This window comes from Furipterus horrens, unplaced genomic scaffold (assembly GCF_987537825.1).
Source record: "Furipterus horrens unplaced genomic scaffold, mFurHor1.1.pri manual_scaffold_11, whole genome shotgun sequence".
Lineage (NCBI taxonomy): Eukaryota > Metazoa > Chordata > Mammalia > Chiroptera > Furipteridae > Furipterus > Furipterus horrens.
Window position 1 is genome coordinate 74,056,636 of NW_028327181.1, and position 26,980 is coordinate 74,083,615.

Below are 26,980 nucleotides of genomic sequence, written 5' to 3' on the forward strand. Positions count from 1 at the left end.
CAGTGGCAAGGGGAACTTCTGTTTTATCAGCGGGTTCATTCAGAGCCTCGACCCAACTTTCAGAATGAACCCCGGCATTAATCCACCCAGCCTCTCATCTTATTAGGTCAGCTGTCTCATCACATGATTTCCAGAGAGCCGATGGCCTTGCCTGGAAAATGAATGGCCGCTTGGGAGCCACAGTTCCAAGAACCTTCCTCCCCAGATGGGACTCTGCAAAACAGGTTATCCTCAGCTGGAGAACAACAGCAGATCTTGTTTTTGTCTGTCCCTGGGACCCAGTGCAGTGTATCGATTAAAACATGGTATGTTGTGGTATTAATAGGTCGTAGAGTTTGAAGGTTCATGGTCAGAATTTTTGCATAGGCAAAAAGAAAAGAAAATCCCTTAATCTAAAACATCCACCACTTATTTTTCTCCCACCTTAAACCAGCAGTCCTCAACCAAGAGTGATTTTACTTTTCAGGGGACATGTGGCAATGTCTGGAGACAGTTTTGGTTGTCTTGTCTGGGGGTTGCTAGTGGCATCTAGGATGTAGAGACCAGGAATGCTGCTAAACATCCTACAAGGCACAAGACAGCCCCCCATGACAGAGTATTACCCCACCCCAAATGTCAATGATGCCTTCTACCAATCAAAGCCATGCTTGGCTCACCTCTCTTTTGCCAGCTGGCCTGTTGGCAGCAGAAATAAGTTTGTGCTCACTGAAGCAAAGAGAGAAGGAAACACTCCCACTGAGCACCACTAGGGGTCCCAGCGTTGGGCTAAGCAGAGATGATGATAATCAGCCCTTAGAGAAATCCTTCACCATACCCATTTTACAGGTCAGGAAACTACAGAGTAAGAAAATGTAAACACTTTGCTAGGAAGAGATAAAGCTAAAACCATACCCAGCCAGCCCTCCCTGATTCCAAAGCCGTGCTGATTAAGGCTGAAGCATGGCTGTGCGTGAAGAATAGTTCTTCACCCACCATCCAAATCATATCTTCCATAAGCACTATAAGTATCTCCTGGAACGTAGATTCTCTTTGGATGTGGGTGTTACCCTGGCATCCTGGCTCTCCTGAAATCTGGGGCAGAAGTAGAAGCCTGTCAGTGTAACTGTCATGCATTAGCATCAGTATACCTTCCTGCCTGGTCTCCAAGCATCAGTACCTAAGCAGGTTGCATTCCCTTTGTCCAGCCTTTTACTCCCCAACCCATGGTCACTCTGTACTGTAGAAGAGTCCCCAGCCTGACTTTAATGGGGGTGCTGTTGGCATTTAGGAAAAACCATTTGACGTTGCCCTACAGTCAGTCCTCTGCTTCTCACTGCAAATCCTTTTAACATCCCTGACCCCTAAATAGTAAATCTCAGCAGATGTTCCCCAATGATTGTGGCAACCCAGCCCGACACATGTCCAAACACTCTGGGACCAGGGGCACAGTGTCACTTTCCAACTTCGAGAACCAGTGGGTCCCAAATCCTCACTCACATTTAATTAATGTCATGCCTGGGCTTCCTCGTTGCTCCAAGAAACACATGTGGTTCATTCACCAAACACTCGCCCATCTGGTTTCATCCAGAGTTGGGAACAGGGTTTCTTTGTGTCGGGACATTTCTCTTTTCCATTCAGAGGGAAGTTTTAAAGCTGCTTCCACGTTGACATTCCTGACATTGGTCTGGTTTGTTCATGGCTTGAAAACTGAGATCTGCAGTCACATCCCACGTGTTTCCCACCTCCGAGACTTTGTTCCTATTGGATTTCCTTCTTCCCCAAAGGCTGCTGTTCAGATCCTACCCACCGGTCAAGATGCTCCGATGCCCTTCCTTGGGAAAGTCTCCCTGATTAACCCAGCAGGAAGGGGTCTCTCTCCTTCCCCTGAAATCCCTCATTATTTTATACAAACTCTTCCTGTAAAGTGACAGAGAATAAATACTTTAGGTTTTGCAGACTATGGGGTTTCTGTTGCAACAACTCAACTCTGCCTTTGTAGTGAGAAAGCAGCCCTAGGCATCAGGAAAGGAGCGGGTACGTCTGTGTTCCGATGAAACAGTACTTACGGACACTCACATTTGAATTTTACATAATCCGCAGGTGTCATGGAATAACGTTCTTCGTTTGTTTGTTCTCTCTCTCTCTCTCTCTCTCTCTCTCTCTCTCTCTCTCTCCCTCTTTTTTTTTTTTTTTTTTTTTTTATGTGTAACCAGCCTCAGTTTGTGGGCTGTTCAGAACCAGGCAGCAAAAGCCATACGGGGCCCACAGCCGTCGTCTGCCAAGCCCTGCTTTACAGCATCCCTCTCCCATTGTGGGCATCACATCCTAGCTCCTCTCTGAATTCCAAGCATGGATTTTACCTCGGTACTTTGAGAAAAACAGACTCTTAGGCCCCGCTCCAGACAGAATAAATCAGAATCTGAATGTTATCAAGATCCCCAGAGGATTCAGGTGCAGGACACAGTCTGACATGCCCTGCTCTGGCTTCTTTAATCATTGTGGGGGTCCCCGCCTGCCCCTCGCCCCTCAAGAGATAGTAAACTCTCTGAGGGTGGGGCGTTAGATGTGTCACAGAAATCTTTGGTCCTTATAGTACACAAAAAAGGACTGGAATTATTTTTGAATGAATTAATGAATTAATGAATGGATTGGGAAAGCTTAATTCACCTACCAAACCAGGCTTTTTTCTCTTCCCCTTCACTCCTTTATTATTCGTCTTTCCCAAAAGCTTAGTTCCCTAATTTCTGGCTAATTCATTAGGGAAGGAGAAGATTGACTGTAGCTAAGACTTTGCTTTACTAATTAAGAAAAAGGGAGAGATGGGAACTTGGAGGAGACTTCAGATCATCCCAAATTGTTTAATGAAGAAAAACTGCCAATTTAAGCGCCACGTCTGCCTCTCAGGAGGGCTTGCCTGTATCTTTTTCCTTGATATTTTTTCTCTTGACTGCATTAAGCCCGTGCTAGGGCCCTGACTTAGAAGTGTGCCTGTCTTAGAAGCAGCTGAATTAACAACGTCCATAATTTCTGATTTTTACCTGAAATCCTTGGACCAGCGAGGCCAAAGGTATGACCACACGCACTTGCTGGAGGCCCTTCCCTTGAGTTCCCCACATGGACTCAGTTACAGCAAAAAGCAACAGAAATCGATCTTTTTAAATGGCCATGCTTGCAAGAATACCTAAATCAATCACTCAGGCTTCAACTTTCATCTTTTATGGTTCTCTAAACATATATACATAATTGTTAATTTTTTTTTATTTTATTAACATCAAATTGACCATTTTAAAGTGAACGATTCTGTGACTCATTTTTATCACCCTCCCTAAAACCCATACCTATTAAATAGTTACCCCCCCATTCTCCCCTTCCCCCAGCCCATGGCTACCACCAGTCTGATTTCTGTCTATGGATTTACCAGGATATCTTATATAAATGGAATATATATATATATATGGCCCTTTGTGTCTGGCTTGCTTCACTTACTATAATGTTTTTGAGGTTCATCCCTGTTGTAGCATATATCAGAATTTTATTCCTTTTTATGACTGACTGGTATCCCATTATATGGGTGTGTCTACCACAATTTGTTTACCCATTCATTCATTGATGGGCATTTGGGTTGTTTCCACCTTCTGTCTATTGTGAATATAGTGGCTATAGATATGCATGTACAAGTTTTTGTTTGAATGGCTATTTTCAATTTGTTTGGCTTTATACAGAGGAGTGGAATTGCTGGCTTACATGGTAATTGTATGTTTAACCTCTTGAGGAACTGCCGAGCTGTTTTTCTACATTTTTAAATTGAGACTCACCCTGTACCAGACCCTGAGTTTAAGAGTTCACAAGAGAGTATACTTGGACCAAAAAAAGAAAAAAATACTAGAGACAGGAGACCAGAGGGCTGCAGTCTCCAAGAAATCTTTAGGATTCTGTGACGCTAGTCTCCCTCGCTCTCTCTACCCGACCCTAACTGTCTACCTCTTTTCATGTTCTTTCTTTCTTTTTTCCTTTCTTTCTTTTCTTTCTTTCTTTCTTTCTTTCTTCCTTTCTTTCTTTCTTTCTTTCTTTCTTTCTTTCTTTCTTTCTTTCTTTCTTTCTTTCTTTCTTTTTTATTAAAAAGGGAGGAGAAAAAGGAGGGAGAAGCACCATAGACAGCTCCCACATATCATCAGCAAGGATTAATAACAATATTAACCACTATTTACTGGACAAATATTACTTCATATAGTAGGTATTATTATCATTTTTCAGGCTAGGGATTAAAGACTTAGAGAATTAAGACACATATTCAAGTCCGAGTAGCAGAACCAGGACTCAAACCCTGGTCTGTCTGACAACAGAATGCATGATCTTTCAACACATTACTACACTGCCCCTTCTTGACTAGCAGAAATATGAGGGGCTTAACACAAGCACCAAATATCACATGTCAGGGAGGCCCTTGGCCACTAATCCGAGCACATGACTCCCCTGTAGACCAATCATCACACATGCAGGTTGGCGTGGGGCTGAGGAAGAGCACAGCCTCTGGAATTATGAAGGAGACCCTGGATCATTTCTGCAGGGACCAGTTGAGAACCACTGAAATGACACAGGGTCAGAGTGACTCTCCATGCCCAGAACTGTTATTGTAAGTGAGGCAGGGTGCACACCATCGCTCAGAGTGAGGCCTGTTGCACGTGGTTTATTTTATATGGATTAGGGCAGACTCAAAGCTATCCCTGGTGCAGTATCTCTCTCACTCCCTCTGCGGCCAGTAGGTTTTTGAGAGGGGATAAACAGGTGCACCTGCGTCAATGTCAGAGTTTCTCCAATTTGAGAAATCATCAGAATCACCTGGACGGCCTCTCATAATCAGATTCCCGGGCCTCGCCCAAGAGATGCTGCTGCAGTAGGTCTGGGTGGTGCCCTGGGAGCTGCATTTGTAACACGCTCCCAGTGATGACAGCGCTCAATTCACCACTCACAGGGGACAGTGAGTGGGGGAGAGAGCACCTGCGAGACAGATACCTGGAACAGGTCCCTAAGCATGGCTTGCATGCCTTCAGCCCCTCTGGCCTCCTCCTGTCTCTAGACGTGTATCATCCGAGTGCTCAGTCCTGTGACCTCTTTAACACAGTGCCAGGCACAGGTAAGTGCTCAATTTAACATTGTAGGCAAACATCTTGGTGGTTCCTGAAAAGGATAAACAGACAATTACCATACAACCCAGCAATTCCACTCCTAGGTACAAAGAATTTAAAATAGTTACTCAAACAAACACTTATGCACACACATTCATAAACCCCACTTTAATTGCATTTGTGATGAAACCCCCATAACCAGACGTTACTGACTTACCCTTACTCCTTAGGGCAGCTACAAATGATCACGGTGTTCAAGACTGTATAGGACATCAGTGGGTCCTTCTCAAAAGCAGAGTATTCCCATGCAGGTGTGCATCACATGTGAATGTCATGAAAAAAAATTTTCTTTAGAACCACGGGTCCAGACAATAGGGAGATTTAAAGAGTTATAGATATCACTCGTATCACTGGGGACCACAGAGGAATCATGACAGTTATGCCAATTACTCCTGCAAACCCCAGGAAAGGTCTGGGGGACTGTGCTTCAACAGGGATGGAAGCCAGAGAGTCCCGCCCAGTAGCCGCCTCCATAGCAGGGATCTCTGCAAAGTGACATTTCTCACCTCCCTGCCCCTGCAGAGCTTGTCTTCTATGAAGGAACGCGCAGCCTCCTTGAGATGGCTCTCTGCTTATTTAGGGCAACTGGGGGCCAAAAGACTATGAGCCGAAGGTGAAACGGGCATGTTAATTCCATGTTAATGACAGCCCAGCAATTTTCTTACAGGAAATAACTAGTTACCTTAATCATTTCAAGTAGTTATTAGCAGCAGCCCAAAAAGGATGGTTATGCTTATCACAAAGCATGCACAAAGGAAATGAAGGCATGAATAACGAGACCTGAAACAGATTTCTGGCATTTTCCTTCTGGACAGTATTAAATGGTATTAATCTTTTTTAACTGACTTCAATCCTGAGACCAGAGCCATGTGAGAAAATGTTAAGTGAGCTGCTGGAAATGGAGGTGGTGCCACCAGATTTATTGTGCCAATTTACTAACAGCAGAAGTGTGCGCCACTGCTGTGAGGGAGGCCATAGAGAAGAAAGAATGACAGGTAGATGTATGGATTAATTAATAAAATGCAGATAATAGCATCTTTGCCAATATTAATACTTCTTTAGAGGCTGCTCTATCTATGTCTCCGGGAGAGAAAAAAAAAATGTTACAATTATATTGTTTGTTGTTTCATCCCACCCCCACCCCCAAGATAATGATCAGGGTTTGGAAAATGAATAAAACGCAGGCAACTTATCCCGTCCACAGCCACACAGTAGAAAAGAAACTGCAAAAGAAGAATAAAGTGCTTGCTCATTCAAATTAGTCCTTGGCATTTTTTGCCCTTTATTTTTCAGTAATTGGGTGACCGATAACTAACTTCTTGGAATAAGCTAATATTTTTGTTTACCAAACATTATTTTGTATTCTGCACTCATCTTTTATAGTCTTCCTAAAGACTTTGACTGATTTTTTGAAAGCCTGTTTTAGGACCTCCCATTCCTTGTGGTTTTCTTACTCTCTTTTTTAAAAGAAACAGAATCATTTTGCAAAATATACATATATCAAATTGTTATGTGGTACACCTAAAACTAATGTAATGCGATATGTTCATTAAAACCCCTTGTAATAATATAGCTATATATTAACATACACTCAAAAAGTATATATGTGTATATATATTATTCTCATTAGAAATAAAATCTGAATAAAATATATGAATAATTTTAAAAAGAAAAAAGAAACAAAATCACTAAATACTTTGCTGTGGCTTTGATGATGAAAATTTGTAGGCAGATATTTAAATTGCCTGTCAAGCACTATGATGTGAGGTATGTTCTTGAATTTGGGGAATCTGGGCCCAGGGTTTGCAATGCATGGCTCACTGAGAACCTGGGCAGTTTCTGGAAGGGCAAGGCTAGAAGAAAGCTGGCAGGCAGTTGGCAACGTGACACCTGGAAGACTTAGACATCATACTGAGAATATGTGCTCTGGTAAATAGTTTTTGGTTGAGTGATCTGTGGCAAATGCAAATCTGATGTTATCACCATCCCATACCCCTCTAAAACACACCCTCTTCTTCATCTTTTTTTCTGCACTTATTTTTAAGTATACTTAATTATGTTGTTGCAGTAGTCCCAATGTTTTTTGCCTTTCCTCCCCCTGCCCAGTACCCCACTTCCCTCCAGAAATCACACCCCCCTTAGTTCATGTCCATGGGTCGTGCATATAAGTTCTTTGGCTTCACCTTTTCCTATATTATTCTTAACTTCCCCCTGTCTATTTTGTACCAACCAATTATGCTTCTTAGTCCCTGCACCATATCCCCATTTCTCACCCTTCCCCCTCCCAGCTAATAACCCTCCAAATGATCCCCATACCTATGATTCTGTTCCTATTCTGGTTTGCTTAGTTAGATTTTGCTTTTATTTTTTCGATTCAGTTGTTGATAGTTGTGAGTTTGTTGTCATTTTAGTGTTCATAGTTTTGATCTTCTTTTTCTTAAGTAAGTCCCTTTGACATTTCATATAATAATGGCTTGGTGATGATGAACTCCTTTAGCTTTACCTTGTCTGGGAAGCACTTTATCTGCCCTTCCATTCTAAATGATACCTTTGCTGGATAGAGTAATCTTGGTTGTAGGTCCTTGCTTTTCATCACGTTGAATACTTCTTGCCAGTCCCTTCTTGCCTGCAAAGTTTCTTCTGCAAAATCAGCCTACAGTCTTATAGGCACCACTTTGCAGGTAACTCTCTTCTTTTCTCTTGCTGCTTTTAAGATTCTCTCTTTATCTTCACCTTTGGCATTTTAATTATGATGTGTCTTGGTGTGGTCCTCTTTAGGTCAAGCTTGTTTGGGACTCTCTGTGCTGACTGGACTTGTATGTCTCTTTCCTTTACCAAATTTGGGAAATTCTCCTTCATTATTTTTTCACATAAGCTTTCAATTTCTTGCTTGTCCTTTTCTTCTTCTGGAACTCCATGATTTGAATGTTGGCACGTTTAAAGTTGTCCCAGAGGTTCCTAAGATTCTCCTCATTTTTTTCAATTCGTGTTTCCTCATTCTGTACTGGTTGACTATTTTTTTCTTCCTTATATTCCAAATCATTTATTTGAACCTTGGTTTCCTTCCCTTCATTATTGGCTTTGTGTTTCATTTAGCATAGCCTTCACTTCTTCCCTATGCGTTTGCCATACTTAAGCATATCTGTCAAGCCTGTGAGCATCTTTATCACCAGTGTTTTGAACTCTATGTATGTTAGGTTGGCTATCTCCCCATCTGTTAAGTTGGCTATCTCCTCGTCGCTTAGTTCTTCCACTGGAACCTTGACCTGTTCCCTCTTTGGGGCCATACTTCTCTGTCTCCTCAACTTGACAGGCTCCTGTGTTTGTTTGCCTCTGTGTCTTAGGTAGAACTGTTGCACCTATTACATTGTGAGGACAGAACCTTAAGCATTCATCAGTACAGGTGACCCATTTCACCACGTTGTGGTGCTCTATGTGGAGGAGGGGTCTGAGAGGGAACAATGCTGCTTGCTCAGCACTTGCCCCTTTTCCAGGCACTTCTCCCTCTTCTGTGTGGGACTGGTGCCTCTCTAGCTGTTGCCCTGGCTGTCATTCCCAGAGTGGGAAGGTCTGCAGACATTCTAGTACCATGGGGGCCCTTTAAATAAGTGGACTCTGCTGAGAGGCCAGCAGTTTCTTCCTTGCCCTAACCCCACTGGTTTGCACAGTCAGAAGCAATGAGGCTTGATTTTCCCTGGCACTGGAACAATAGCTGCGCGGTCTGGTCTGAGGCTGAGAGCACTCCTCAGGTGTCCCTCCTCATTTTTTAAATCATGTGACTAGGCTTTCCACCAGCCTGCCACTGCTGCTGCTGCTACCACCACCACACCACATCCTCTCCATCATGGCTTTGCCCCTCCTACCTGTCTGGGTGAGTATTTCTTCTTTATATCTTTGTTGGACTTTCATGCAGCTCGATTTTTCTGGAACTTCTTGTTGTCTCTGGTTTCGAGGTAGTTGTATTCCTTCTTAGTTTTGGAGGGAGATGCAGTGTGTCTGTCTAGACCTCCATCTTGACCAGACATCCCCTCTTCTTCATCTTAAACCTTATGGCTTTCCATTGTTCTTAGGATCAAGACTTAATTGTTACCAGGGTCTCTAAGACTGGGTATGGCTTAGTCCCTACTTTCTTCTCCTAGGTCATTTTACCTTCATTCTCCTTACCTTCTGGGCTCCAACTTTTTCTTCTTACACATGCCTGCATGATGCCTCAGGGCCTTTGCACATGTGCTTTCTTCTGCCTCTGAGATCTTCCCCCTTTTCATCACCTCATGCCCAGTACAGTACCTGATGCATGGGAGACACAAATATGTGTTTATTGAAAGAATAAATGAATGAAGGCATGGAAGCCAAGTCTCAGGTTTGGGATATTTGTTTAGGTTTGATTTCACTTGGCCTAAACACTACCAAATGGATAAAAGAGAGGTCACAAACTGGCAGCCAGGAGGGCCAGAAACTGACCTACACACATGTATTATCTGGCTGTGACCCCTACCAAGCCACCTTTTCTCTTCTATACAACCTGCCTGGACCCTAGAGTCATTCCATTTGTAACCCCAGGCTTAAATGTCCTGCCCACTGAAACTTTCATTTAAATATTTGGTTTCAATTCAATGTAATTTAATTCACTTGGATGGAAACTCAGGAGGCAGCACCCCATCCTCCACCACCACTGTGCATTCATTTTCTAGAAGAATCATATAACCCTGACTTTGAAATCTCATGTTTTCCAAATAAAGACTTCAAGGTCTAAAAGGTAATAGGAACTCACTGAACTATTGTGGTAGAACTGTCCTTTAAAACCCAATCCCTTTGACTGTAGCACGGGGCTCTTTCCACTTCTCATCCCCACAGTCAATCCACTGTGGATGGTGTTTGTATATATTTAATGGTTTTGAAAGTATGTATTTCTAGTCATTAACTATCACACTTTATGCAATTAATGCGTGCAAAATCAAGCCTATTTTTATGATCGTTTTATCCAAATTGCTCTGCAGCTTGATTTATAAGGGGACAGAAAACCCTCCTCTCTTTTCTAATAGATGCTATTTACAAGTATATTTCCATTAATATAACAGTTTGAAGAGTACTCATCAAGAATGATCCTTCTGAATTAACAACAATAGAATATGTGGACTTTAGCAAGTGGTGTGTGAGGACTTAGTCTTTCTTTCCTCCAGGACAGGTGTTGATGGACTCTGCAGAAAGCACATGTGATGAAATAATACGTTGTGAAGTCTTAATAGTTACTTGCTTATAAAATTGGAGTTGAAGAAAAATGAGGGCTGTTAACTCTTTGTCCAGGGGTTCCTCTGCTCTGGTCGAAAAACCTGGAGTGACAGGTTCTGCCACTAAAATTTGCCTAATTTAACCTGTTATTCCCTCCAAAGGAGTCTCACTATTCTTCAGATGAGTTGGTTTTTTTCTTCTAAAAACGTTATCCAGGTAGCCCCTCCACCCCCACTACCCCCACCAGAATACCTGTAGGAATTGTTTATTGGAGTTCCAAACAGACTGATTATTGAGCACTCTAAATTTTCATTTAAAAAAGAAAAAAATATATTTTTATACATATATAACATATGTGATGAATCATCTTGTTTTGTTCCCACATGATCCTTAGACTCATCCCCATAATACAGATGAAAAGACTAAGGCACAGAGGGGCTAAGCAACTAGCCTGGGGTTATTGGGCAGAAGAGGCTAGGCTCAGAGCCTTGTCTTTTCCAGTATCATCCTGCATCCAAACATATCACTCTGCTATTGTGTAACCTGCTGTACGACTCAGTGACAAGCACTACACTTTAAAATGCAAGTTTTGCTATCTTCTGGGGGGGGGGGGGGAATACCATATTTCACTCTGGTTTTATCAGTTGTTGTGATAGCTGGGCCACATTTGGGGGTCTTAAGTCAATGGAATAACAGGCACTTCTTTATTTTCAGCTGTAATTGCATTCCATGTCTTAAAATGCAAGAAATCATCAGTCACTGGGCAGACCAGTGATAATTGCCAAAACTTAGGGTGAGAACATGGTGGTTGGTAAGGATCAAACAGCGTTCTTCTCTGCAGACTGTGTGTGCTCTTGCACTTAGACACACTTGTTGCCCTGGCAGGTGTGGCTCAGTGAATTGAGTGCCAGCCTGCAAAACAAAGAGTTGCTGGTTCGATTCCCAGTCAGAGCACATGCCTGGGTAGTGGGCCAAGTCCCCAATTGGGTGTATGTGAGAGGCAACCACACAGTGATGTGTCTCTCCCTCTCTTTCTTCCCCCTTTCCCCTCTCTCTAAAAATAAGTAAATAACATCTTTTTTTTTAAGATACACTTGTTAATAACTTTCTATAAAGAAGCTCTAGCTTATAATTATTCCAGCAACCGCTGCTGAAATGTGATCTCCCCTCAAATATAAAGCACCTCTTCTTTTATTTTTTACTTTCTTATGAAAAGAAAACATTTATACACGTGAAAGCAAAGTGGGCTGGGCTCCTAAATTGGCTGTGTGGCCTTGGAAGAATTGCTTAACCTCTCTGTGCCTTCCTTTTACCCTTTGCCTATTTCAGGACTGAATAGGGTACTACAGGTGAACTCCTCAAGGATATGGAATAAGTAGCATTCATCTCTGGACTCCTGGGGTCTGGCATATAATGGGCACTTGGGACTTGTGTGCTGACTGGAATTAAACTCACTTCAGTTGGAAAAGACTTGAAAAGTTTCAAGGGCTATAGAAACATGAAATGGTAATCACTCGTCGTCGTCGGCAGCTGTCCGTCTCGAGAGACGATGGTGTAGCTTCTTAAGAGTCTATCTGCACCGCCGAGAATGGTTGTGCAGTCCGACTCGGGAGTGACACGGTATCTGTCTCCTCCCGTGCTGAATCGACATCTTGCGATGTCGCTGGAGTGTCCCCTCCAGTGAAGCTGAAGCTACAGAGCCTGGGCAGGGTGATATGGAGGGTCTGCTGTTGCCCATGCAGCAGACCCCCCCTCTCTTCGCAGCTGAAGGGTCCAAGGGAAAGACGGAGTCAATACAGCTTGGTTTCAGGTGCGCCGCAGGAGTTGCCGGTGTTGACTACAACATCAAACCGCCTTAGGGACTCCGGCTCCGGATTTTCTGTCGGGGTTTACTCCCTTAGCCTCTCCCCTGAAGAGGTATGCCGCAAGGCAGCGGAGGTTTTTTGGAATCAGAGTTTTCCTTCTCTGGTCAGGGCACACCAGAGAAGGTAATCACTACCATTTAAACAAAAGTGAGAGGTTAATTCTTAGATTCTTTCAACATGTACTTCTTTCTATCTCTTTAGAGCACATTCTGGACAATGAATGCACCCAAAGTGTTTTATTTGTCTCTCAAATTTAAACTAGCAGTGTTGACGAACTACTGACTGCCACCTGTTTTTGCAAAAAAGTTTTATTGGAACCCGGCACATCTCTTCTTTTATATTTTGTCCCTGGCTGCTGTCATACAAAAGCAGAATTAAATAGCTGGGACAGAGACCATGGATGCAGCCCACACAGCTGAAAATATTTACTTATCAGACTCTTTACGAAAGAAGTCTGCTTCTGCCTGCGTTAGAGCATGACCCACTGGGGTTGCATTTCTCTCTAAAAGCTCTGACCTCACACAGTGCCTAGAACATACATGTCTGAACAGGACAAGATAAATTGGAAAATCATGCAGGTTTGAATAGGTAACACCTTCGAGGACCCAGAAGAGGGGGCTGCACATACCTAATCCCTATTCCTGTAGGAGCTGAAGTGTTGAAGATCTCTTCTCTACTGCTTATGTAATAATTATAGACAGCAAAAACAGTAATAGCTAATTATGGAGTGACTACTACATGCTAGTCCCTGGGCTAGATGCTTTCTGTATTCTGTCTCATAAAATCATCTCCACAGTTCTATGAAGTAGTTGGTATTATTATTCCTATTTATAGATGAGAGGCCTGCCTTGCCTAAGGGTACCCAATGGTGAAGCCAGGCTCTGCAGTCCATGTCGCTCGGTGTGACATTTAGTTTCCGGGTTCCCATTAGTGATGCCCTTTAGGATTCTAGGCTCTTCCCTCACCAGCTCAGCCAAGCACCTTGCTCTCCCTGTTGCTCAGGGCATTGCATTTTATTATTAACAACCTTCATGGCTTCATCCATTTCTTTAACAATTATTTCTACTTTGCTATTGCTCATATGTGCCAGGTACTGTGCTGGGTATTGGGGATATCATGGGGACAAATGAAAAGTAGTTTTTGCCTGGATGAAGCTTCAAGTCTAGTGAAAGTGATGGACTTTAATCAATCACACAATAAATGTTGATATAAAACCGTGATATATGTTTCAAAGAGGAAAGGTACAGGCTGCCCTGAGAATGGGTTATGCAGATCTCTCAAGAGGTGACCCTGGAATCCAGATCTAAAGGGGTCCAAAAAAAAGAGTCAGGCACAGAGGGGCGGGAATGGTGTTCTAAGCAGGGAAACAGTATATGCACAGGCTCTAGGGAAGGAAGAAGCATGGTGTATAAGGGAGACTGAAAGAAGGTCGCCATGGCCAGAGCACATCGAACAAGGAGATTTTGTTGGAAGGCTTGTGCCAGATTTGGTCTCTGTCTTAAAGGTAATGGGAAGCCATTGAGGTGTTTATGCGTGGGTGAACAAAGTGGTGGCATTATCACCCCAAATTCTGCGTGTGGTCCTCTGATACTAGGCTGCTCTTTCTTGAGTTCACTAAGGGGTTTCAGCTAATGGAGCGTCATGCTGAGAAAGACTAAGGTGTATACATCAGGGTCTGAAAACACAGCTGGTCTCCCTGCCGACGTGTGAGGGGTGAGCGAGCAGCAACCCGGCACACGCTGGGAGGCACCTCACTGCTGCAGAGTGAAAACACTTTTTGAGACCTTCACACCAGAGGCTGCTCCCAGCCCAATGGAGGACAAGAACAGTGTGCTGTTGATTTGGAAGCTTGCTTGCAGCAGGCTGGCTCATTGGGTAAAGATGAGTACTTACATACCTTTTGAAAACTGAGTTAACTTGTCACCAAAGCCCAATCTTTGTCAGGCTCCTCACTTCAGTTATGGGATACAAAGGAAAATTTGCCATTGGTCCTAAGAGAATTCTAGGCATAAGCACAATTCTTCTTCACCCTAAGAATGGAATTCAGACCTGCTAGCTTAGCCTGCCTGCCTCCCTGTTTGACTTCAAATCAGATCACTCTCCCTCACTTAGTAGTTGCTCAATAAACACTTGTTGAATAAAACGATATAGGAATGACTGCATGACCTTGGGCAAGCCCCTTTCTGATCTCAGTTTCTTCATTTTTAAAAGAAGTGGCTGGCCTGGGTTTTCTCTGAGACCCCCTCTAGAATGAAGACTATGAGATGCAGAATTAGGATCATTCAGCAAACACATGCCAGCACCTCCTTTAAGCTAAGTCCTATGGCAGACACCAGGGACATGATGACAGATATTCCTGTCCTTGAGCTGTTTATTCAAAAGTAGAGATAGACACCAAGGGAATAGTTTCAAAATACCATCATGCATGAGTGTGAACTCTGTAGTCATAGGAACCAGGCACAATCCCAAGTCTGACCACTTCCTTGAGCAAACAATCACTCAGTGGCCCATGACTCAAATGGAGATAATGGCCCTAACCCATGGAATTTTTATGAGAATTAAATGAGATGATGTTTTATCATTTCTGGTATCATCTCTGGTATAAAGAAATGCTCAGCAAATGTTGGTGATGATCATCAACAAATGATGATGATAACTAACATCAACAATGATACTCAACACCCATGTGACTGTATCAGTTGTATATGGCTTAGCCCAGCAATTTTCAATCTTTTTTATCTCATAAACTAGTTACTAAAATTCTGCAACACACCAAAAAATACATTTTTGCCAATCTGACGAAAAATAGGTATAACTTTTATTCATTCACACCAATGGCTATTGTTGTGTGGGCTGCTGTCATTTTTTTATTTGACAGTCTGAGGGAAAAGAGGTCAGTGCCCTGACTAAATAGTCAGGTATTGTGTGTTTTACAAAGTCTTACAGCACATGAGTTGAAAATCACTGACTTCATGTATTTTCAGATCACTCAGTACCCAGACCGTTCTGGTTGTAAAATATGTTGAACTTGCCCCTGGATGAGAGCGTCATGGGAGCAGAGATGCTCGCTGATGCGAAATGTCAGTGGTTCATGGATGATGCCCCAGGGAAGCTAAGACCAGAGCTGAGCTATAAGGTAAAGAAGGGTAAGCAGGGCCTTCTCTGTCTCCACTTTTCCCCCAAGAAGCAGCTGGAGGACGCTTTCAAAAATGCCCATTGGATCAATTGATGTCTTCTTAAAACCAGTGACTGTCTGTTGCACTTGGAATCAAATCAAAGCTGCTCATCATGGTCTAGAAAAGGCCCTGCATGAGCGGGTCCCACCTTAGTCACCATCACCCTGCCCCAGCCATACTCACTCTGTGCACTGGCCGCGCCCTCTGCCAGCACTGCTGCTCCTTCCGATCTCCGCAGTCTCCCCCACTCTCTGCCAGTCTCCCCGTGCCTGACTCCTCAGCTCGGATGTCACCTCTGCAGGGAGGCTTCACCAGCTACACTACCTGACATGCCCTCTCCCACTCCCTACCCCATTCTTTCCACTATGGCCATTCACTTTGCAAGCCCAACTCTTGTTTGTTTCCTTCAAAGCTCTTGGTGCTACCTTAAATTATCTATAGGAGGGCAAAGACTTTATCAGTCTTGCTGAGACTGGCCTCGGCACTTAGTTGGCCCTCAAAGATTGTTTGGAACAAACAAATTCCAGGTCCTTGTAAAGAACTGAGGTGAGGCAGTATGTTCTGAGATGAGACACAAGGTTAGAGCTAGAGTCACATCGGGTCACAGGGAACTTTGATATGGAGAATTTTCTGGATCATGGCATCCACCACATTGGCGCATCGTGAAAAGACACTAGTGTGTTTCATCCTGTAAGAGAGCCATTTCTTAGTCTTGCATGTCCAGAAAGCTGCTCTGGGAGGACACCCATCAAAATTAATAGAGTCAAGATTATGAAATAATTCTCAGTAATCCAGGTTTAGCTCTTTCACATGGTAATTCCAACTAGACTAGCAGAAGTCCTCAGGGTGTCTCTTGAATGAATAGTTAAATTCGGTGTTAATATGCATGTCAATATGTAATCCCCCAAAGAGTTTGCTCTTGTAAAGTTTTCAATATAGTCCCTGCGGTCTTAGTCACCTCGTGCACTTGCTGAGAAGGTCAAACTTTCACTAATTGATTCCCCATTTCAGGTCAAACACTCTAATTACCTTGAGTAAACCCCCCAAATTGGGAGTCAGTTAAACTACAGCTTGTGCTTACCCAATTTATCCAAAACTCCGACTTTGGAAGATTTGGATTTTAAAATATTACCTATAACTGGCAAGAAATAATCCATATATATCACTTTGAGAACCCACCTGCCAATCAATGTGATACTCTCTTAGCACCTTATGTGGCTGCTCCCCAAACCCAAACGAATGGCAAGACAAGCAGTAGACCTCCTTCCCCTAGACCCACCCACACCCATGCCCATTGTGAGTGATTGGTAGGTATCAGATTGACACCACTATGCCTGGCTGGGGAGGAGCAAAGACAACACCTACAGACAGTGTGATTGCCCCCAACAGAGACCTGGGAGGCAGGTAGAGGGGGAGAAGTGATATTTCACAGTTAAGCCCTGCCATTTGTACCCGAACTGCTGCAACTCCTGGGGCATCTTTTCATCTCCTCTTGCCTTTCATATCAAAATTGTGTTCTGACAGGTGAGAACAAGAAGTCTGACCACTGCCAAGCTGCCTCCCAGGGCCTTCTGGCGGCCCTGGCTGTTCTCGGGCCTGGGGAATCCCATAGTGCTCACTCACCCCACACGCAAGCACATTCTATAAACTGCAGAGTTCTGCGGACTGTATCCCTGCCTTCACAGCCACCACTTGAAATGACACCCTCCCCACCTCCACCCCCTCCTGTGCTAACACCCCTCCTATAGTCTATGCTCATCCTCTCGCCCCCTGCTCAAAATTCTCCCATAGCTTACAGCTTATATTCCAGGACTCCTGTGATCTGGACTGTCTGTCTTCCAACACCCGCGCTGCAAGCACCCTTTAACCTGGACCACCTGAACTGGACGGGGGGTGAACAGTGAGACAAAATAGCGCTCTGCCAGCCAGCCGAAAGTTGCTGCTAAAGCAGTAATTCTCAACAACTACTAATGTGCGTTCAATCCGCTGGGGATTTATTAAAATGCAGGCCTTGATTCGGTGGGTCTACAGTAGGGCTCAAGAGCCTGCATTTCTAACAAGCTCCGAGGTGCTGTGTCTGTGGCTGATCCCTGCACCGCACATTGAGTTGCAAAGCACTATGTCATCTTTTTTTCTTCATGATGAGCATTTTTTTAGTATATTTTATTGATTGTGCTGTTACAGTAGTTCCAATGTTTTTTCCTTTGCTCCCCTCTGCCCAGTACCCCCCTTTCCTCCAGAAATTCCATGCCCCTTACTTTATATCCATGGATCATTCATATAAGTATTTTGGCTTCTCTATTTCCTATATTAATCTTAAATTCCCCATCTATGTTGTACCAACCAATTATGCTTCTTCGTCCCTGCACCATTTCCTCATTTCTCCCCTTCCCCCTCCCAGCTGATAACCCTCCAGATGATCCCCATACCTATGATTCTGTTCCTATTCTGGTTTGCTTAGATGGATTTTGTTTTTATTTTTTAGATTCAGTTGTTGATAGTTGTGAGTTTGTTGTCATTTTAATATTCATAATTTTGATCTTTTTCTTAAGTAAGTCCCTTTGACATTTCATATAATAATGACTTGGTGATGATGAACTCCTTTAGTTTTACCTTGTCTGGGAAGCACTTCATCTGCCCTTCCATTCTAAATAGTTTTGCTGGATAGAGTAATCTTGGTTGTAGGTCCTAGCTTTTCATCACATTGAATACTTCCTGCCAGTCCCTTCTTGCCTGCAAAGTTTCTTCTGCAAAATCAGCTGACAGTCTTATAGGCACCCCTTTGTAGGTAACTCTCCTTTTCTCTTGTTGCTTTTAAGATTCTCTCTTTATCTTTCATCTTGGCATTTTAATGATGATGTGTCTTCGTGTGGTCCTATTTGGGTCTAGCTTCTTTGGAACTCTCTATGTTTCCTGGACTTGTATGTATATTTCCTTCACCTAATTTGGGGAGTTTTCCATCATTATTTTCTCACATAAGTTTTCAATTTCTTGCTCTTTCTTTTCTCCTTCTGGCACCCCTATGATTCTGATATTGGCACATTTAAAGTTGTCCCAGAGGTTTCTAAACCTTTCCTCATTTTTTTCAATTCTTGTTTCCTCATTCTGTACTGGTTGACTATTTTTTTCTTCCTTATGTTCCAAATCATTTATTTGAACCCCAATTTCCTTCCCTTCACCATTGGTTTTGTGTGGATTTTCCTTCGTTTCATTTAGCATAGCCTTCACTCCTTCCCTTATGCATTTGCCATACTTAAGCATATCTGTCAAGCCTGTGGGCATCTTTATCACCAGTGTTTTGGACTCTGTGTCTGTTAGGTTGGCTGTCTCCTCATTTGTTAGGTTGGCTGACTCCTCATTTGTTCAGTTGGCTAGCTCCTCGTCGCTTAGTTCTCCCCCTGGAACGTGAATCCATTCCTTCTTTTGGGCCATACTTCTCTGTCTCCTCAACTTGACAGGCTTCTGTGTTTGTTTGCCTCTATGTCTTAGGTAGAGCTATCCCACCTGTTATGTTGTAAGGGGAGGAGCCTCAGGTATTCGTCAGTACAGGGTGACTCATTTCACCATGTTGTGGTGCTGTATGTTGGGGAGGAGTCTGAGAGGGAGCAACGGTGCTTGCTCAGCCCTTGCTCCTTTTCCAGGCACTTCTCCCACTTCCGTATGGGACCAGCGCCTCTCTAGTTGTTGCCAGGCTGTCATTACCATAGTGGGTAGGTCTGTGAATGTTCTAGGACCATGGGGGCCCTTTAAACAAGCAGACTCTGCTAAGAGACTGGCAGTTCCTGCCTCCACCCCAACCCCCACTGGTTTGCACAGTCAGAAACGATGAGGCTTTATTTTCCCTGGTGCTGGGACCATGAGCTGCGCGATCTGGCCCGGTGCTGGGAGTGCTTCCCAGGTGTTCCTCCTGACTTTTTTAAATGTGTGACTGCACTTTCTGCTGGCCTGATGCTGCTGCCACTGCTGCCACCACCACACCGTGTCCTCTCCGCCCCGCTCTGCCCCTCCTACCTGTCTGGATGAGTATTTCTTTTTTATATCTTTGTTTTTTAGACTTCCATGCTGCTTGTTTTTCTGGAACTTCTGGTTCTCTCTAGGTTTGAGGTAGTTGTATTCCTTCTTAATTGTGGAGGAAATGTAGCATGTCTGTCTAGGTCTCCATCTTGGCTGGAAATCACTATGTCATCTTTTTAACTTCTCATTTTTATGTGGGGGGTGCAGGGGTTGGTGAAGGGATTGCTGTAGTCAAAATAGTTTGATTTTAAGATGATGTTGACTCTATAAAATCATCATGTTTGTAACTCATAAAGTCAATTTCATGTGGTTAAACCTAACACTAGAGGCAATCCATCAACCAACTTCTAATAAAAATCAAAGTTTATGATGTGAGAATCCTAGCCAACTTGCCTTGGAACAGAGAGGAAGCCGGACTTGAGATCAAACTTCTAAATGTGTTAACTTGAGCTTAGGGCAGAGCTCACCTCTCCCCTGTACTTGCCAGCTCCTTCCTCCTAGACCCTGGCTTCTACAGAATTCCACTCTACGGGGCACCTGGGAGACTTCTTCCTGCCTTTTTCGATCTTGTAAGTTGGAGAGAAGGATCACTCCCCTGGATTGCCTTCCACTGCCTACTCTGCAAGGCGGAGTTCTCAGAACATGCTGAAATTTCAAGGCCTGCCTAGAGGCACTGACACATCCCCCAGTGGCTCTGTAGGTTACCTGGTAGGAAGATCTCTGGCAGGATGTGTTTTGATTCTCAGTAAAAAGCTTACTCAACACTGAAGGGAGCTGTGGCAGGTCCCCCACAGCTCCTGGTTCTTTCACATGGCAGCACCTCTCCACCTACAGAGAGTTCCGACTGGGGGGGGGGGGGCTGGAGAGAGGGAGGGAGAGGCCATTGATAATCACAGATCTGACACACCTGTCTGGCTCGAGTCCTGCACAGGCAGAGCATATTCACCACCCCCTTCCTGTGATTGCCCTTCTGATGGCAGAGTATCTGCTGTATAACCATCTGCCACCATTGGCAAAACTCACAAGAAGTGAAAAGCAATAAGCAAATAAGATATTTCAGGAGCATCAGTAGCACGTGTTCCTTCTATGAGCAGCTCTAGTGACTCAAGATGTTTGGGATAGTCTCAGGTTCAAGGCACTATCCATTTGAGAGGACACTGATGGGATATTGATGCGTATTGATCATGTTGCACTGTTTGTCCACTCCAGCTGCCTTCTAGCTGGGGAGCTTTTAACAAATACCAACTCCCTATTCCCACCCCAAAATCAATTAAGTCAAAATTGGAAAGACAGATACAGATAGGTTTTAAAAGCACCCAGGTGATTTAGATGCACAGTGAAGGTTACAAACCACTGTGTTAAAGGTGGTTTTTTCAAAGATCAGATAAAAGAACCTTGTTGATTATTGACTCTTCTCAACTTCTGAAACTTCACCTTTTGTAAAATGTAGTACAGGATATTGTTAGTAATGAACATTCTCTTTCAGAGTCACAAGTCACTTTTACATGCACCATCTTATTAGATTCTCAAATCAGCCTGTGGGAAATGCTAACACCATTATAGAAAGATATATGCTGGGCTTGCTGTGACATTGTTTACAGGAGACCAAAAATGGAAACGACCTGAAAGCTAGTGAGAGAATGGTTAAATATGTCATGGGGCTTTCATGTGATGGTGAAGTCTACAGCAATTAGAAAGGCTTTGGTAGATCTATACACATTGATTAGAAAGATAACCACAAACTATTTTTAAATTTTAAGAAACCAAATTCAGGATCAGGATTATAAATGACTACATTTGTATTTTACTTTTTTTCTCACTTTTATTGTTAACAACTTTATTTGAGATATCTTTGACATGTAAAAATTGTATATATTTAATGTATACAAGTTTAGACATTTTGGTATGTGTATACATTGTGAAAAAGTAGCCATAATGAAGATAAATAATACATCCCTCACCTCTGCTTAGTTACCATTTGTGTGTTGCATTAAGAAGATTTAAGATTTATCCTCTTAACTTTCATGTATGTGATACAGTATTACTAACTATGATCACCATGCTGTACATTAGATCCCCAAAACTCATTCACTTGCATAACTGAAACTTTGTTCCCTTTGATCAACATCTCGTTTCTCCCTTCCTCCAGCCCTTGACAACCACCATTCTAATTCTCTGCTTCTATGAGTTAGACTATTTAATAGAAGTGAGATCATACATATGTGTCTTTCTGTGCCTGGCTATTTCACTTAGTATAATGTTCTTCTAGCTCATCCATATTGTTGCAGATGATAGGATCTCCTTTTTAAGGATGAATAACATTCTAATGTATATCTTCTTTATCTATGCATCCATCGGTGGACACTTAGGTTGTTTCTATATCTTGGCTATTATGAATAATGTTGTAGTAAACATGGAAATTCAGATATCTCTTTCAGATCCAGATTTCCTTTCCTTTGGGTATATACCAGGAAGTGGGAACTCTGGAACATATGAAGCTCTGTATTTAATTTTCTGAGGAACCATCATACTGTTTTCTATAATGGCTATACCAGTTTACATTCCCACCATCAGTGTACAAGGGTTCCCATATTTTCCACATCCTCATCAACATCTGTTATCTATTGTCTTTTTGATAATAACCTTTCTAACAGATATGAAGTGATATCTCATTATGGTTTTGATTTGCATTCTTGTCTTGTACTGGATGTTAGAAATTTTTAGTTCTTCCCCATTGATTATGATTTTTCATGTATTGCCTCTATTGTGTTGAGGTGAGTTTCTTATGTGCCTTTTTAAAATAGTTTTGTTTTATCGTGAACAAATAGTGAATTTTGTCAAATGCTTTTTCTGAATTTATTTAAGGTGATCATATAGTTTTTATCTTTCATCTGTTGATGCAGTAGATGGCACTGTTTTGTACATATTGAGCCATCCTTGCATCCCAGGAATAAATCTCACTTGGTTATGGTATATAATCCTTTCAATGTGCTATTGAACTCAGTTTGCTAACATTTTATTGAAGAATTTTGTGTCTGTGTTCATTGTGGATATTGGCCTGCAGTTTACTTTCTTGTACTGTTCTTGTCTGGCTGTGGTATCAGGATGGAACTGGCCTCATAAAATGAGTTTGGAAGCGTTCCCTCCTTCTATTGTTTTGGAAGAGTTTAAGGGGGATTGGTATGAATTCTTTGAAAGTTTAGTAAAAGTCACGTGCAAAGCCATCTGGTCCCAGGTTTTCTTTATTGGGGGAGATTTTTTTTTATTACTGCTCCAGTCTCCATATTTATGTTCATCTGTTCAGGTTTCTGTTTTTTCTTGATCAGTCTTGGTAGGTTATACATTTCTAGGAATTTTCCCATATATTGTTTTTAAGCCCAACATGTGTATGTGAGAAATCTGGAAAAGTATATTCTAAACTGTTAGTAGTCATATCGTTTGGGCTAGGATTAGACAGAGGTGCAGAAGAGGGACCAGTACTTTTTTCTTCTCTATTTTTTATTTTGTTACAGAATTTATACTTGCATGCTGTTTAAAAATCTATTTAAAACCACAGCCCTAAGATGAACCCAAAGAGAGATGATCATACTCATTTTTCAGAGGAAACAATTGAGTCCCACTGAGGTGGGGTGTTAGTCACGTGGTTCAAAATTGGTGGGACATTCGTGTGACTATATATGTATGCTGTGTTTCACAATTTCTTTTCTTTTAAGAGGCATTTTTAAAAATTAGGTAACAGAGGGAAAGCCTGTTTACTGGAAGGCAGCTCCAGGACTCCTTTTGTTCCCCATACTGACTGTCGCATGAGGTCTCAGCAGGCACATTGCTGATCTTCCTTGAATGAGGAAGAAGTTTAACCCTGCACAATCAGATGGCCTGGGCAGGCTGGTGCCTCGGGAGCTCTGTCTCCATTAGGCCCTAACAATTCCCTGCCCAGCCAGAGGCCATGAGCAAGATTTACTCACTGCCAGTGGCAGCTGTTGGTGCACATGTCAGCCCCCGTTGGGTAGTTCCACACCTAATAAGGGAAATTCACTTCACACACACTTTCGGGGAAATGTCCTGAGAAGGAGCCAGAGCCAGATGGGCACTGGGTTTATGAAAGGCATGACTGTTACCAGAAAACATTCGCAAATATGTATGGGTACTTTTGTATGTGTGTGTGTGTGTGTGTGTGCATTTTACACACACACACACACACCTCCTCAAAATCCCTTCAATTACAAGATCGTCTTTCCAGTTGTTCTACAACATACTTTACCGCTTACCCTTATGTAGGGTTGGATGTGCTGTGCCTCACACATTTTAATGCTAGTGTTGTTCTTATTATTGTTTCTTCCTCCTGCCAGGTGCAGCTCATCCACTATAACCATGAGTTATATACAAATGTCACAGAAGCCGCAAAGAGCCCAAATGGACTGGTGGTAGTTTCTATATTTATAAAAGTAAGTGTCTTGCATTTCTTTATTCTTCTCCTCTTGCTATCCCCACCCCAATCAGAATATCTGTTTAGAGTCCTGTTGGATCTTAGCAATAACACAAAGGGTGGTGTGAGTGCCCAAGAAAAGCCACAGGGGGGTGATTTCACATCCTTGAATTTGTGAAAAATTAGGTCACTTTCAGTGAGATGCAAAAATGATGGGTTTCATTTCAGAGCATCGGGGCCTGAGAATTCCAGCAGCTTCTGTCCTAGAGGGGAAAAAGGGGCAGGCTTCAGGTCCCACCTCATGTAGAAAAATCAGAAGGACGTAATTGGAGGGGCAGGGGTAGCACACTAACACCCCACAGGATTAAGCCCTGCTTATTCCTTGGGAAAAAGAGATACAAGGGAAATGTGAGACACCCCTCCCCAGCCGCCCGGCACTGCACTGAACAGCTCCCTCCAGCCTCTGCACCGTGGCTCTGAGTATCGCCCTCCCCTGTCTCCCTCATAAGCATCCGCCAGGGAAAATTAAGCAAAGATCACCAATGCCACCTTTATGAGACTCTAGGGGGGCTCCTCATCTTCCTAACAGTCACCAACAACAAATCTCCAACCAAGCCAATTCTAATTTGTTAAAAGGTAATTACTGTTCATATTTTTGACAGATGGAGAGTGAAACAGGTATGCAAATTTAAAGGAAGAAAGAAAAAAAAATGGTCTTTTCTGTTGGGAACGGGGAGAGAAAAAAGAGCAATGCATGGCATTTCCAAAGGTTGGCAGTCCTGGTGCGAACCCCGTGGGGAGTTTTGGCCAGACCATTAGAGGAGGTGTCCTGATCTGAACTTGGAATCTGATGAAGATGATCAGTAGAAATCCAGCATTTGCCACTACGGGGCTGGAACAGAGTTCTGGGGATGACATCATCGTTGTTCGGATGAATGGGCATGGGGGGCCCCAGGTACCACCCCCGTGCCCTCCTAGAGAGCATCGCCCTTTGCAGCAGGCACTTCACCTACCTGGTCGTCCCTCTCAGGGTCCCATGTTGCCCCCTAATTCTCCCTCACTGGGGTCAGGCCCAGCCCTTCTGTGGTCCCCGCAGAGGTGGACATTATACCAGGGCATTTGGGACATGTTGCTGCCCCTTGGCCACCAACCCCAAACTGCTCTAGCTTGTCATCAGCAAACAGAGGAAGGGGCTTTGGGCCAGGGCTTTCATCATACCTGATGTGACATCCCAAAGAAAATGGTCCTGCCAGTCCCTGTTCTTTACCTGACACCACCACAGACCTTGCAGATTCCTGAATGCCAGGCGTTCAGATATGTACTTGGCATAGATTTTTATCACTGAACCCTAATAAATCTGTGGGATGGGAATTGGTGTTTTATCCTGCTAACGAGATCAAGGGTTCAGAGACTCTTCAGCATTCCACCAAGTCCATGCAGCTCCTAACAGCCCAGCTAGGAAGGGAACCCAGGCCTTGCTTCACTGTAATACTAATGACCCCATTCACACTATACGCCTCCCCAGCAGAGCTGCGGGAAAGCAACTTAGAAGAAGGAGGCAGAAAACGAAATTTAAAAACATCTACCCCACCCCCATTCTGCCCACAAGCACAGGGCAAGCTCTGTATCCCTCAACAACCCCCAGTTATGACATCGATAACCAACCGGTACATCCATCCCGGGCCACACTCACTGAAGTGAAGCCTGCAGAGAGGTCACAATGTTGGGACACACATGTCCAGGCACTCACTTCTCACGTGGCTTTCCCAGTGAGTGCCTCTGTGGCCAATGTGAGCAGCCCAACAACTCCTGCCCACTGGTAGGTGCCTCAGCCCCAGTCCCTGACCTTGCCTCCCTTTGCTCACTGCTCCGGGGTCAGTGAATGTCATCCTGGAAGGGCAGGCACATCGCAGCTGACAGGGTGACTGACACACCAGGAAGGCGGCCTCCTCAACAGCACACTACTGGTGAGTCTTGCTCCCCTGAGATTACTGACGCAAGTCCTGCTGCCTCCCTGCGGGTTGCTGGGAGGACTTATGCCCTGACCCTGAAGTCAGTGAAAGGGTGGTGACTAGCCCCGCATAGTCTCAGGCCATGTCATCCCTCAGGCGTGCTTCCCTTCTTTCCCTGAGCAAACCTGAAGCTTTCTGGCTAGATCTCAAAATACGCCACAGCATTTCTATCGTTGTCCAATCTAATAAACTTCCAGATGTTTCAGCTGTGACTTGTCATTCACTTGCCCCAAAACACCGACTGAGCATGGGGCACAGGCCGGCCCTGTACTAGGCACTGAAACGTAGAAATTAGGTGATCAAAGCCCTTAGTCTCTAAGGGCGCACAGCCTCCACTAGGCCTCCCCTTCCCAGATCCCTGCAGGGTAGGCAGGAACAGGAAATGAGAGGCCCCACACCTAGGTCAGCTGAGCCCAGGCAATGTCACCCTGGCCAAAAGCGGAGCCTTAGAAGAGTCAAAGTCATTGACTAAAAATAGGAGACTTGTTTATCTGGGGGTTTTACCCATCTCCGTCCCCACCTTGTCCCCCATCCTCCCCGTGACCACAGGGAACTGAGATTTGGCTATACTTGCTACTCAATCACACACCATTAACTTCCCACTGAAGCTCACTTATACCAAGTACATATTTTATCCTCTCACCCACGCAGCCCACACACAGGAGCCCACAAATCCCACAAATCATCTGTGCGCACTTTGGAAGTTTTTCAATTGTTTTTCATCAGCTCCGCAGGGTCCAGTCCGAATGTTAGCGCTACGCAGACTCACCGGGCACCAGGAGCCCGAGGCGCCAGATCATGGTGGCCTTGTTCACGGCAGATCCCTTACCGGCCACATTACATTTTGGCTCTCCTCCTTTCGTGGGGTGCATTGGCACAGACAGGTGGCTTTGGACTGTCTTTGAAATGGCCAAAGGGGGTGGGAAATTAGAAGTTGGCGCTACAGCTCCTGGGGTGCAGCAGTGTTTGATCTGGGACTTTTCTCCCTCTGTAGCTGGGCTTTTTTACAAACACCATGGAGTATTGTCACTCACCAAGCTCCCCTCGGTGTGTGTCTCAACCCAACACACCCAGGAAACTGTGGGAAAGGAGA

At 43.8% G+C, this 26,980-nt stretch overlaps 1 protein-coding gene across 1 annotated transcript in view; it reads left to right on the forward strand.

Moving 5' to 3' along the window:
- Window positions 1–26,980, forward strand: part of CA10 (carbonic anhydrase 10 (inactive)) — a 440,048-nt gene that overhangs the window by 394,769 nt on the left and 18,299 nt on the right. Inside the window, exon 6 of the mRNA XM_090290846.1 lies at window positions 23,799–23,894. Coding sequence (XP_090146972.1) covers window positions 23,799–23,894 — 96 coding nt within the window. The remainder of the gene's footprint in view (window positions 1–23,798; window positions 23,895–26,980) is intronic.